The 14115-nt window shown below is 39.9% G+C and overlaps 1 protein-coding gene across 1 annotated transcript in view; it reads right to left on the bottom strand.

The window, feature by feature from the left end:
• Nucleotides 1-1756: 1756 nt before the first annotated feature.
• LOC101173626 (copine-8) overlaps nt 1757-14115 on the bottom strand; it is a 138296-nt gene continuing 125937 nt past the window's right edge. The window contains exons 21-22 of the mRNA XM_023955578.1: nt 2178-2733; nt 1757-2088 (exon numbers count right to left, since the gene is read on the bottom strand). Of these exons, the coding sequence (XP_023811346.1) occupies nt 2671-2733 (63 nt within the window). The 3' untranslated portion in view covers nt 1757-2088; nt 2178-2670. The remainder of the gene's footprint in view (nt 2089-2177; nt 2734-14115) is intronic.

Genomic DNA, 14115 nt, shown 5'->3' with positions numbered 1-14115 from the left:
TAAATGCTGTTTAAAAAATACCATATTTGTGATGTAAAAAAACACTGGATGGGCCGCAAGCTGCCTGCTTCGCTCTATTCTGATGCATCCACTTGCAGACAAACAGATCCATGAACGTCTTTATTTTACTCGTCAGGCTCAAAACTGTACGGCTGGATAGCTCCAATATTGCTCACCATTTTGTTGCACCAGTCAGGCGCATGCCACATGTCAGGTTGTGGGGGTGAAGGGCTGTAAGCTAGTGTGAGAGAGTGTAGACAGATGGGCGGTGGGCTTGCTTCATGCCAACAGTGTCACCCACAACTGAGAGGTGAATTTCTGATAAACTCCTGGTGCTTTTTTTTAATTTTGGCTAAAAACAACATCATTAAAAGACTGCTAAAACAGAGTATTTAAATATAATTTCAAATTAAAAAATACAGTTAATCTGACCATAGGTTATTCAGAAAATGCTTTTCTCATTCATCCCTCATACATTTGTGTATGCACAGTTAGTCTATTGAATGTATCTACTGACATATTACCAACAAGCCTGAGCAATGTTTTTGAAAGAACACAAAATCATAGTTTGAATCAGTGCTTCTCAATTATTTTTTGCCAGCCCCCCCCTAGGAGAAAGAAAATGTTTACATTTATTTAGCCACACAGAAACCCTGTTCTGGTCTAAAACAGAAAAGAAGCCTAAAGTGCCTGACATAAAAAAATCTGTTAGTCCTTATTTAAACTAGAAAACATTTTGACCAACTGAACGATTTGATGCTGAGAAAAATATTTCAATCAATAAATAATATTAAATGTTAATTGATCTGAAACATCAACACAGCAGCACCAATATATTTAACGTTTAAACATTGTGCTGATTTTTTTTCTAAATAAAGTGCAGCTGTTTTCTTGCATTACCTGCTGTCTTTATGTCAAATACTGACACCAACTAAACGACAGGCAGACAAAGGATACATTTGTGCAGGTGTTGTGTTGTTACACTACGGATTTATATTGTTTTTGTTTAGTTACAAAAAAACCAGGCTTCATAGGTCTTGGACTCCTACATTTTGTGACAAAGTGCTTTCTGAAATAGATTGCTAAAGTCCCACTCCGATCATTTTTTCATCTATTTTCAAAGTGTTCCCAATGGTCTTTTAATTATGATTATATTGCCAAAAAATTCCAAAAAACTGTTTTTTGCAGAGCAACAGTAGTTCATTAGAAAACTACCTTGCAATTTTGGACTGAATCTTTGGCACAGAGAAACTCCATCCTCCTTCCCCTCTGATTGCTGAGAGCTGTCTGTTTACACTAGCTTACAGCCCCTCACAACCCCAACCAAACATTACTGATGCAACAAAAATGGCAAGCAACATTGGGGCTATCCAGCCATACAGATGTCAGGTAAGCTGAGGCAGACAAAGACGTACATAAATATGGTCGTCTACAAGTGAATGCATCAGAATGGAGTTGAGCAGGAAGCTTGTGGTATGCTCAGCATATTTTTCTACGTCACAAATAAGTTATTTTGCATAAAGCATTTTTTTGTCTGCTCCTGATTCACAACGATTTAAATTAAGAACTACTCAGAAATACAAATTTAAGATCAATTTTCTTTGTATGTGTCGTCCATCATAAGACCAATCTAAAAAGAACATAAACAGAAAAACACCATGAAAACTATTTTCACCAGAGCAAAAGTTCTGGGGTTCACCATTTACCTGTTTAGATCTTTTTGGTAATGAATAGTAACCAAACAAGGAGAAGAAGATACAATAACGGATTGATTTATTATTTATCATAATATTCAAATTCTGCGCATATTTAAAATCATCATCATGTGCTTTTCTGAGTTGGCAAACTGGTTTCTCTTTACATGCTTTGGACTCATTGCCTAGTGGTTGTCCATGGTATTAATTCTTATCTTTATTTAATGGATTCAATCTTTATTTCAAACCTGGCGTCCATTTCTATTTGTTTTCCTTCCTCATCCTGTTGTATCGTGCTGTCCTCTGTCGAATCCCTTCAGAACAAAAACTCTCTTTGCGCCGGACTGTATAGCCTCAGCGGTGTTCAAAAACGAAGTTGCGACAACCACCTTTCCTGCAACAAACGGATCAGAGGGAAAACTGAGCCCAAACTAAACAGAATGCATGCATTTATAATGTGCTGTAAAGAATTGTTCCACTCACATGCCAGCGTTGCTCTGCGTCATGTGTAAATAAAGAACAATTTGATCAAATACAATCTGAAATGCTGATGGTGGAAGTGGATTCAATCTGTCCCTATGAGAAGAAAATGTGTAAAATATTTCTGAATTATTTTTCTTTAATAATTTGCACACAAAAAAGCATAATTTTACCAAATAGTTTATTTCCAGGACTCTGGATTATTCTGAGTTAATGTTCGTGTCAGCCAGTTTCATCACCCCGTCAAAGAGTTCAAGCCCAGGTCTGATGTATTGCACAGGACGCCCATAAGAGATGCTCCTCCTCCGTTTCTGTCACTCTGCTCTCATTGTGTCACAATATTGTTTTCAGCCATTCTGTTGCAGACAAGGAGAATGGAAACAGAGTACGGCCGGAAATCCAGTTAAATGAAAGCAGACTTCCTTTCACTGCAGAGACGCTCACAGTTGACTGAATGCTGCTTGACTGTCATGTGACCACTTGTCGGAGGGGTGAATCACATGACAGTCACGCTCAGTTGACCAGCGGAGCAAAGAGGCAGCTCACAGGCCCCCCCAACCTGAAAGACACAAGACAAACACATCCATAAAAATGATTAGGTTTTAGCACCGTGATGTCACTCATACACAAAATGAGATGAGCAAGTGGGTGATAAATAATTAATGGTCAATTTTCTGGTAGGTCTCTAAAATATTGAGAGGCAGCTCGGGCATGAAATGCAACATAAATGGATCTATTTTTAGAGCAGCAGAGGAAGTCGTGTGTAATGTGCTTTTTTTTTTCTCTTTTTTTTTACAGGAGGTCCTCGCTTATAGCTTTTAGAGACAGATGACAGGGGACAAAAGATGGGGGAAAAAACACAGTCCACCCACATTTGCCACTTTTCACGGGGACATTAAAGTTTTAGACTCAGAAAGGACAGCAATAAATAATTTCCACACAGGAAAAAATTGAAGCTCATTTCTGTCGTCCCCCTGTAGCCTCCCACGCCTGTAAAACCCTCTCTCTTCTCACTTTGTCCCATGGGGCTGTTGAGGGAGGGAAAGGGACATGTTAAAACCTGTTAATATTAATTCTAAGAAGAAGGGAGGCTTAAGGGGAGCGGGGGGCTGCGTGATGCGAAAGCTGAACCCAATAACCACACACTTTACCGCCTCTGTTCAATGTAATAAAACAAGATTGTGTTTGCACCGCTGGGGGAACGCTGGGAGAAATGTTCAGTAACCAAATCGCACCGTCTAATAACCAAAAGCTCCACACGCTGCTGCTTGATATTTGACAAAAACTCTCAACAGACCATTAAATGAAATCATCTCCTCAGTCTTCTTCTTAGACTAATCGCATATTCTTAAATCATTAAGCATACATGCCTGAGCAAAGTCGATAAAAGACTGCTAATAATTTTAATTTTACATGTTTGTTGAGTTTTCCTATCAATAAAATGCTGGGAAACAGTAAAAATTTCAACAAAATTGTAAACTTTGAAAAATACAGTTTAAAAAAAAAAGAGAAGAACTTTTTAATTTGATTATTCAAGATTTATACTATATGTTTGCATTATTTAAACCAGTGCTTCTCAAATAGTGGGGGGCGCCTCCAAGTAGTGGCGGTTTTAGGCACAGGTATTAAGGGCAATTGACCGGGGCGCAAATTTAACGGGGGGCGGTGGTGACAGCGGCTCAGTGCTTGGAAAAAAATCTGCGCCACTATTGGTTTCCTAATATCTGTTCTATCAGAGTTTGTAACAGCCTGAAACCTGTGAACTGTCATCCCTGCAGCTGCTCATGTCTCCTGTCACACAAGTGTGAGATGGAAAGGGGAGGGGTAGTGGGCTCAGGCTGCTAGGTGGAACGTGCACACGGAGCGCTGCCTGGATTGCACAACACCTCGATCATTGGTGCCTTTAGATTCCTCAGCTCATGCTAATAATGTCATTCTTAACTATTGTAGACATTTTGATGACGTGTCATTATTTTCCATAACTGTAGGTGTTGTGTCATGCCATGGTTCTCCACCGGAGAAAGGTAGTTTCCCATCTTTCGGTGGGTGGAGTGTGCTCACCCCAGGTGGAGGAGTTTAAATATCTGGGGGTCTTGTTCACGAATGAGGGAAGATCGGAGCGTGAGGTTGACAGGCGGATCGGGGCAGCGTCTGTAGTTATGCAATCACTGTACCGGTCCGTTGTAGTAAAGAGAAAGCTGAGCCAAAAAACAAAGCTCTCAATTTACCGGTCGATCTTCGTTCCAATAGTCTAGATGACCCAACTCCCAATGTTAAAGTGCATAGGATAGCACAAGGGCTAAGCTGAGGAAGGTGGATGGAACAATATGGAAAATTTTATATTATCGAAACACTTGAAACTCTGAGCATTGGCTTTGTTGTGTAATAACCCCTAGTTGTTACTTGTTAGGCTGCGCTTGACTTTTGAAAAGCTTTGTTTTCAAATGAGCTTTAATCCGGAAACTGCTTGGCTTTTGACTCATCATTCCATTGGATTCTGCACCACCGCCTGTCTGCCAAAAATCTCAAAGCACCCAAATCAAATGAGAATGGAAAAAAAAGCACCAACACCATACATTACTGCCAACAATTTTAGAGGGGAGACTAAATGTAAAAATCCATATTTTGTTGCAGGTTTTCCTGGAAATCATGAAGATATGTGACCAGGCATTTACACTGATCCGCATTAAGATTATATACGCTTTTAAACCAAGCCTCATTTCCAGAAACCCCTCCGCGGCACTGTTACATTTGGAGTCTTCATCATTGTCAACTGGCTCTTGATGAAGATGTGCTTGTGTGGGACATCACAGATGCCCAGACTTGGCATGCAGACTTTGCTGGCTTGTTTTTCCCAACATGAGAGTAAGCAGTGAATGCTAACTATCCCATGAGGTCTGCGTTAATGCTGGAAATCTGCTTTTTTCCCCTCCTCTTTAATGCTGCTGCTTCTGCAACGTGTTTCCCTGCAGATTAACTCATTATTTTCTTCTTCCTTTTAACCAGCAGAGCTCACAGCAGGTTGACAAACTGTCCTCTGGGCTGGTAAACTAAGATCCCAGCCCTGTTTCTGCAGCCGTGCCTCATCAGCACATTCTGCTTCGCAATCCAGTGAATCCTCGTCACATTCTCCATTCCTTTGACATATTTCAAGGCATTGATTTGCACTGAAGCACTTGCATCCGACTCTCCAAGATTGGATCATATTGTTACATAATAATCAAAGAAAAGACCACAACAGTTGGAAAAGGCCCGAGCTAGTTTAAAAATAGATTGAAAGGCACAAAACAATCCTGTTATATATAGCTGCTCAGCCTCGTCAGCTGCTAAGAATAGGTTCGGGGTGTGTTTCATCTCCAGCTAACATGCCTGTGCCCTGTGCTTTACGAGGATGCTTTCATGCTTCTGTGTTTTTGAGTGAAGTGGACAGACCCTGCCTTCTGTGGGGATGGTACGTGTTTGTGTGCTGGCTGCAGGGGTTTTGAGGTGTGTGTCATCAAAATTTTACACACAGTTCCATATTCCATTACTCATCAGAACCTATTTCAGCACGCAGGCATCTCACAGTTGATGAGCTTATTAGGGGGGACAGGGGAAATAAAAGCGGCACAAACGGCAGCTCGGAGACCCAAGTAGAAGCTCGTATGAGCTCGACTGATATCAGCGTCATGCTGAGCTTGTTCAAGTCAGCTTATTACTTTAGAGTCACAGAAATCTCAGCAGATGGTCCCGTTAGCCAAGAGATATGGGACATGAGATTCCCCAAGAGGTGTTTTTAATAAATAATTTTAGCTCTAGTTATGAAGTGCTAAGGAAAGGATTTAAAAAAAAAAAACATTCGGAAAAGATGTTTCCAGCGTTGTTTTTATTTCCATGCCTTAGAAAGACAATTAAATTAATAAAATGTGCATACAGCCTTATTATTTAATCTGCTGGCATGAAAGTTAATTGATCTCTCAAATTAAAGCCATTATTTAAAAATCCTTTGCAAAGCAGACAGCTGACATTCTATTAATAATAGGCTTATTCCTCCTACCGCTAAAAGCTGAATCACAGATCCATTGTTTATGGCGTAATACTGACGGAGGCTAAGATCATACTATTATTGAAGATTTGTTTTTTCATCTTTCATTCTAAGCCACTGTCTTCCACTTTTCAAATTTGAAGCAATCATGGAAGGCAAATGGCTGCAGTTCCACAAAAGACCACTAGGGGCTGGTCTCCAAAAGAAAGCTATTCCTCTCATGTTAAACAGTCCCACTTTTTTATTATTATATTCACATAATTTAAGCGTATCAGTCATTCTTGATGCTTTTATGTTTTAACTCCAGTGCATCCTCACGGGGATCCTCTGTTCTGTGGTGGTACCGGCTCCGCCTGCAGGGGGGCTGTTGCTGCGGTGCTTGTTCTCATTGGGCTAGCTGGGCCCCAGTCTCTGGTCTGATAGCCGTAGCGTGGGCCTTGCGCTGCTCTGTCGTGGCGGGCTTTGCTGCAATGACCCCGTGGTCAGGCTGGGCCTTGAAATAAATGGATCCCCGTTAGATCATTTCTGCACAGCAGTACCGAGCCAGAAAGTTTCTAAGGAGCTGCAGTTCTTAACATCTTTCAGTTCTGTTATAATTGTTATATTGGCTGAACTGTGTGGGTGAAGGGAGGGTGCTAAATTTGTGTTAATGTCTTGTTTTCTTTGTCTGTATTTGTTTTTTAAACTCTCCGCCTTTTTTAATGCATATTTTATTTCCTTTTCTGTAAACTGCTTTGTGTTTTAGCTGAATAAAACGCGCTTTACAAATAATTAAAGTTTGAAGTTTGAGGTTAAAGACACCTGTTCACAGAATCAATCGGTCAGACTCCAAACTCTCCAAAATGGGAAAGACTGAAGAGTTTTCAGTGGATTTAAGGAAGAAGATTATAGACCGGGATGAACTACAAAACCATCAGCAAGAAGCTGGAGGTTACCATGACAACTGTTGGTGCAACATGACTATCAATCCAAGTCTAGTTCTAAGGCTCCAAACCAGATCTGACCTGGTGGGGTTTCTATGATCATGATAAGAGTAAGAAATGGGCCTAAAACATCCTGGCAGGAGTGAGTTGATGATCTCAAAGCAGCTGGAACCACAGACACCAAGAAAATCATTGGTAATACTTTAGACCGCAATGGTTTAACATCTTGCAGTGCTGGCAAGGTCCCCCTGCTTAAAAAGACACATATGCAGACCTGCCTGAAGTTTGAACACCTTCAGGATTTAGAGAGGGTGCTGTGGTCAGATGAGACCAACATGGAGCTCTTTGGCATTAACTCAACCCATCATTTTTGAAAGGAAGACAAATGCTGCCTAGAACACCATCCTCATTGTCAAGCACAGAGGTGGAAACATTATGGTTCGTTGTGTTTTTCTACTATACCATGTGGATGGGAGGAGGGGTGAAGCCATGTACCGTCAACTCCTGAGTGAGAGCCTCCTTCCCTCCACCAGGAGGCTTAAAATGAGTGGTGAAAGGGTCTTCCAACAGGATCATGACTCAAAACATACATTCAAGTAAACCAAGGAACAGCTGGAGAAGAAGCATATCAAGGTCATAGTGGTCCAGCCAGTCTCTGGATCTCAATCTTATAGAAAACCTATCGAGAGTTGAAGTTCAGTGTTGCTAAGCGACAGCCACCAAATCTGAAAGATTTAGAAGTCATTTACAAAGAAGGGTGGAACAAGATTCCTCCTGATGTGTGCAGAAACCCAATCATCAACTACAAGAAACGTCTGACATCTGTGATGCTACCAAGAGGTTTTCCACACTAAGTCTCCTACTAGGTCTGTCCAGCAAGAGGGTTCAAATACTTATTTCCCCTTAATGAATTTCAAATATATGTTAATGTATTCTTTAAAATCCGATTTCTTGATTTTCTTTGTGATTTTCTCTTAGACTGTACCTATTTAAATAAAACACACCTTAAATTACTTTTGTGTATTTAAGATGTTATACAACTAGGGCTACATTGAATAAGATTTGAACCATATATGAGGCTCTTAAATCCCAGTCAAGGCAACCTCAGCTGTACAATAACAAACCATGAATTTAAAAGTATTATGATGATAAACACAGCAAGCAAATAGCAATGAGGGCTCATTAAAATATTGGACAGGCCTGCAACGAGGAAAAGCGAAAAGTCTACTGGCTGTAATTAGCACACTGTCACTTGTTACACAGCAGCCCACGCTCTTAGCATGTCAGATCACTTCCTAGCAGCGTCTACTGATTGTGTTGCTGCTATTCTGAGGAGAAGCAGGCAAATAATTCCTGACCATCGAGGCCGGCGGTGGCTAACCTTCAGACATTTTCATTGGCACTGTCATGGGATGTTTGAGTGAGAGCGTGGAGCAACTGCGCCTGGATAGACACAAAAAGACACAAAAGCTACTGACTGTGGAGCAGCACTGGACCGTGCTAACACAGAGAGGAGACAAACTGTTACACTCTGAGCACAGCCTGTTTTTGCTGAATTGGTCAACTCAGCAGATCACTGAACAAATAAAAATACTTTTCGTCAAATGTAATTTTTCACATGCAACACAGTTTTTGCTTTTTTTTACAGCAAATGAAATTGATGTGATTTCCTGCACTGTCAAGCAGACGGCATTGTGAAGTTTAGCTGCTGTGGTTCCAGAAAAAGAAGAGATGTGTCTCTGTGTGTTAGGTACTGCAGTCAAGTTATAAAGTGTGATATTTCAAATACATGTAAAAAGGTGTGGGGATTCTCTAAAGACACACTAGTAAAAATGATGTTTTTTTATTTTTTTAACATGTTCTTGTGGCATTTTTTTAATGCTGGGAGGAAAAATTAGGCTTTAAATGACGTTTCTGCGTATTTCATGATTGTTGTGAATCAGGAGCAGACGAAAAAAGTCAGTTTGAAAAAGAGCGTATTTGTGATGTATAAAATGCGCTGGGCAGGCCAAAAGCTCCCTGCTCTGCTCCATTCTGGTTCATCCACTTGCAGATAATGAACGTCTTTGTTTTTCTCGTCCGAGCTGGAATCTGGTTCAAAACTGTACCGCTGGATAACTCCTATATTTGTTGCCATTTTTGTTGCACTGGTACTGTTAGGTTGGAGGTGTGATGGTCTTTAACCCTTGTGCTATCCTAGGCACTTTAACGTTGGGAGTTGGGTCATCTAGACCCACTAGACAGTGCTCTGAACCTTTTTTCTTCAATGATTTGTGATCTTCACTGGTGTCCATGGATTACTTTAACCCTTGTGCTATCTTAGATGACCCCACCCTTACATTGACGTCTTCTTCTTACCATGACAAAGGTGGATAAAGGTGGAAAGATTTCATGTTATCCATGGACACCAGTGAAGATCACAAATCATTGAAGAAAAAAGGTTCAGAGCACTGTCTAGTGGGTCTAGATGACCCAACTCCCAGTGTTAGAGTGCCTAGGATAGCACAAGGGTTAAATCTTTCCACCTTTATCCACCTTTGTCATGGTAGGGAGAACACGTCAATGGAAGGGTGGGGTCATCTAAGACAGCACAAGCGTTATGCTAGTGGGAGAATGTAAACAGATGGGTGATGGGAAGTGGGGGCTGGGTTGCTCCACACCAACAGCGCTATGTCTTAGAAAATAAGAGGTTTTGGGTAAAAACGGCATAATCAACCACTGGGAACACTTTTAAAATAGATTTAAACGATGAGCAGAGTAGGACTTTAAATATGAATTCTGTGGCTCAGTGTGAAGCACAGCAAATATTAAAACTTAAGTAGCCCCTCAAACTGTATTAGTCCGTAAAACAATCCCTAAAAAAACTGTTTTTAGTGGTTTCAGACAAGACACCTGTATTCCTAAAGCCAATAATTAAAGGATGAAACTCTTGCACTCCAAAAACTGAATCTTAATATATTAAAAAGGCCCGTGTTTTAAGAAAAGTTCTCTTACTTTCTACAAGAAAAATCATTTTATCATGAAAGTTTACAATTGTAAAATGATCTTAGTTTGAGTAAACATGTCTCAGTGAGTATAGAATTTCTTTCTTAAAATAAGAATTCGTGGTGAGACTATTAGTCAGATTGTTTTGCTTATTTTTGAACATCTGCCAATAGGGTAAGAATGTTTTCCTTAAGGGTCTGTAAAAACCCCATATAATGTTCTGTTGTCATAAACCTGCTTAGCAATTATTGAAAAGAAAGAAAAAAAACCATGTGACATGGGAGATCTACCAAAAATTAATATTAAGATCTCTTAGAAAGACATTTTTTTCTGTTTCCATAGTGAATTGAGAACAGTTACCGGTACTTGTGAAGCAGAATAAATCAATCCCTGATTGGAAGCTTCTGCTAAAACTGTAACTAAAGAACGATGTTTAATGTTTAACTCCTTAATACCTGTTGTTGCAAATAAGCAGCAAACCACTTTAAAATTACCTACTTAAAAGCAAAAAGATGAGTCAATTCCTTTTTTTTCTTTTTTTGGGTCATAGCTGGAAAGAAATTCAAGTTTTGAGGGGTTAAATATATTTATGTTACTAAAAACCAGCTTTCTTTATGTTTTTTTCAGCTTTGTTTTACTCCTGGGGAACTTTTAAGAGAAGGTTTCTGGTCTTCAGATGTTTTTTTCACCTGTGATCAGGCATATTTGTGTGCAGCCCCATCTCAATCAATCATTTAATCAATCACTTTATTTATATGGCACTTTTCATCAACATATTGTCAAACACTAGATGCTCGACATATAAGACACATATAAAACTCAGTCAAAACAATAAAAGAAAACACAAGTTGTTTAACCCTTGTGCTATCCTATGACCGCACCCTTACATTGACGTGTTCTCCCTACCATGACAAAGGTGGATAAAGGTGGAAAGATTTCATGTAATCCATGGACACCAGTGAAGATCATAAATCATTGAAGGAAACAGGTTCAGAGCACTGTCTAGTGGGTCTAGATGACCCAACTCCCAATGTTAAAGTGCCTATGATAGCTCAAGGGTTACAAGCAACAACAATAATAGACATACATAAAAAGAGAGAAAACGCTTGATCCAGAGGAAGAATTTGAAGTGATGGCCCTTTTTAACACGATGAATTTTCAAAACTATCGTTAAAAGTCATGTGTGACTTTATGAAGGAATAAAGCCTTCAGGATCCGTATTTGGTGTGTCAAACTGTAATAAGACCAGCTATTCCACCTGAAAATGGTATAGAGCAGCACATCAGCTGATTCTGTATAATGGTATATTTAGACCTCCTGATCACCTGCCAGCTGGAAAAAAACTGGTACACAACAGCCGCCAGTCTTTCATAAGAAGAGTTAAATTTCAGGCCAAGAGAAGCTGGAGTTTCAGCTCCAATCTGTGGAGAGCTTGGAAGCCGGACAGCGTGTCACCCTGTTAGAACGCATTAGGTTTTCAGATGAACGCTTGAAAGGCGTGATGGTGTGAAGCTCCTGGAGTGTCCAGGCTCGCTTTGAAACCATTTTATTGGCAGCATCCAGTGAGCAGGTGTCTGTCAACTCAGAATCGAACCACCCACCACACGGCCAAGCACGCACGGACACAAGTGGATGCGTTAGTGAAAGTGTTTCACTTGCCAAGTCTGCATCAATTATCGTTATTCATTTTTAAGAAAAAATATAAACAAGTGAGGAGACGACACTACTGGGTTTTTTTTAACCCTTGGGTTACATGGATCCCTTGTGCTATCCAAGGCACTTTAACATTGGGAGTTGGGTCATCTAGACCCACTAGACAGTGCACTGAACATTTTTTCATCAATGATTTGTGATCTTCACTGGTGTCCAAATCTTTCCACCTTTATCCACCTTTGTCATGGTAGGGAGAACAAGTCAATGTAAGGGTGGGGTCATCTAGGATAGCACAAGGATTATTGAAAAGGATTTCTGGATATTTTAAATGAAAAAAACAGGATCATTTTTTGTTCACACATGAACGAATGCAAAGACTTGATAACAATATTTATTTAAAGACTTCAGTTGTTACAGAAATAGTCATTTTGAATACAGTCAGTCATTTGTGGCTTTTCTTTGTTTTCATATTGGAGCATAAAAGCTGTGCTGTCATCAACCTGGAGAACTGAATAAACATGAATTTTAAAAAAAAATATCAAAATTTCCAATTACTCTTTTCTGTACTTACAAGCATCATGAAAAAAAAACATGTGAAATAATTGGGAAAAAAAGAGTTTTAATGAACTGAGTTTGGGTTTATTGTAGGCTGTGACCGTCAGCAAACGAGCTGCATGATGCTAGAAAACATTATTCTCAGCCAAACGATTCCGTCCTCCCAGGGCGAGACAGCCCAGTTTTCTTGCATTTGGATCATTCTCCCGCGTCTTTGCATCACTCCAGCCACCGAGTGTAAGTGAGCTGCGGCAAATATGAGTCTGACAGAAAAGAGGCTATGCATCAACTCAGAAAGTAAGAAAAAGAAAAGAAATCATTCTGCAAAGAAAACGTCTGAAGGCATTGCACAACTCCACAACCAAACAGTGAGATTGTTAAGGCAAACAAGATGTCTCAGTACAATTTGTTGTATGTTCCTTGTAGTCTGAACCCACCAGTGCATCTCTGTTAGAAAATAATCTACACATGCAAACGTACTGCATGCTAGAAAGAACACATCAGGAGAAAAAAGAATATTGATCACAAGCATTCAATTAAATCACTTTGTCGTCATTTACAGAAAGCAGCTTTCAGAATACACCACTGGAGTTTTCATTGGCATTAATATGGCCTGGCATGCTGACACACTACAGCTTCAGGGGAATGACGTGGATGGAGAGGTGGACAGCGGGACGCACACCTGCTTCTTCCGTTTTTTCTTTTTTTTTTTCCCTCCTATCCTCTCATAGTGATCTCCTGCACTGCTTTGATTGAAACTCCTACGCTGGCTCAGCGTCACGTTTCAGCTCCGTGTGATAAATCCGCCGCTTGAAGACTTCCCACATTTCTGGAATCCTTTGCGAGTGGCTTTCATTTCCCTCCTCCTGCGGGCAAAATCTCACAGAACAGATCCGCATAATTTCCCATGAACCCAGTGCTTTGATGTGACGATACAGTGCTTTTACAGATTTTGACTGCTGACCATCTTCTCTGACCCTGCTCTCAGTAATCTGAAGAATGAGGGGCATTAGGGGAGGTGATCCATCCCTTCAGCGCTCTTTCAGAGTTGTGGCATCAATGCTGAAGCCCAGTGAAGCAGCTCTGCTGTCAGTATCTGTATGCTGTCTGGATTCTGAAGTCGTCTGCAGAGTGAAAGGAGTAAAAGCTCAGCAGGGACTTTGATTTGACCTGGTCTAAGTGGTGAGCGGCCCACGAGTTTTCATGATTGTCTACGGTTTTCTACGGTGGCCCTGAAGAGCGAATCACACCAACAAATTACTCAATGTAGAAACCTGTTATAAACCTGTTATAAACCATTATAAACCTGTCAAGTAAAAAAGCAAACAAATAATAATAAAAAACAAAACAAAATTACATTTTAGAAAAATCAAATCAAAATTAAAAAATAAAACCAAACAAACCCAGAACTCAGAAGAACAAAAAAATGAAAGGAATGAAAAATGAATGTTTCGGAAAACAAAAGCAATTTCCAGAAATCAAAACAAAGTGTTAAAAAGCGAAACACAATAAGAAACCAGAAAAGGTTGGTACTATAGGACATCACTGATTGGATGATGATGTTTGTCCATCATTTCAGTCAAAAGTTGTTTGGCTTGAAGTGATACTGTACTTGCTTCATACTAATCATAACACTTTTATTATTATTTGAACATTGAAGACATTTGAAAAAACTCAGATGTAAATCAGTGATGTCACATAGTACCCACCGTTTCTGGTTTTTACTGACTTTCATTTTTGACATTTCTGGAAATTACTTTTGTTTTCCAAAACATTTTTATGTCATTTCCTTTTTTTCAAA

This window comes from Oryzias latipes, chromosome 6 (genome assembly GCF_002234675.1).
Source record: "Oryzias latipes chromosome 6, ASM223467v1".
NCBI classification, from domain to species: Eukaryota; Metazoa; Chordata; class Actinopteri; order Beloniformes; family Adrianichthyidae; genus Oryzias; species Oryzias latipes.
The sequence above is the reverse complement of the archived record's forward strand: the minus strand, read 5'-3'. Positions and strand labels throughout refer to the sequence as shown.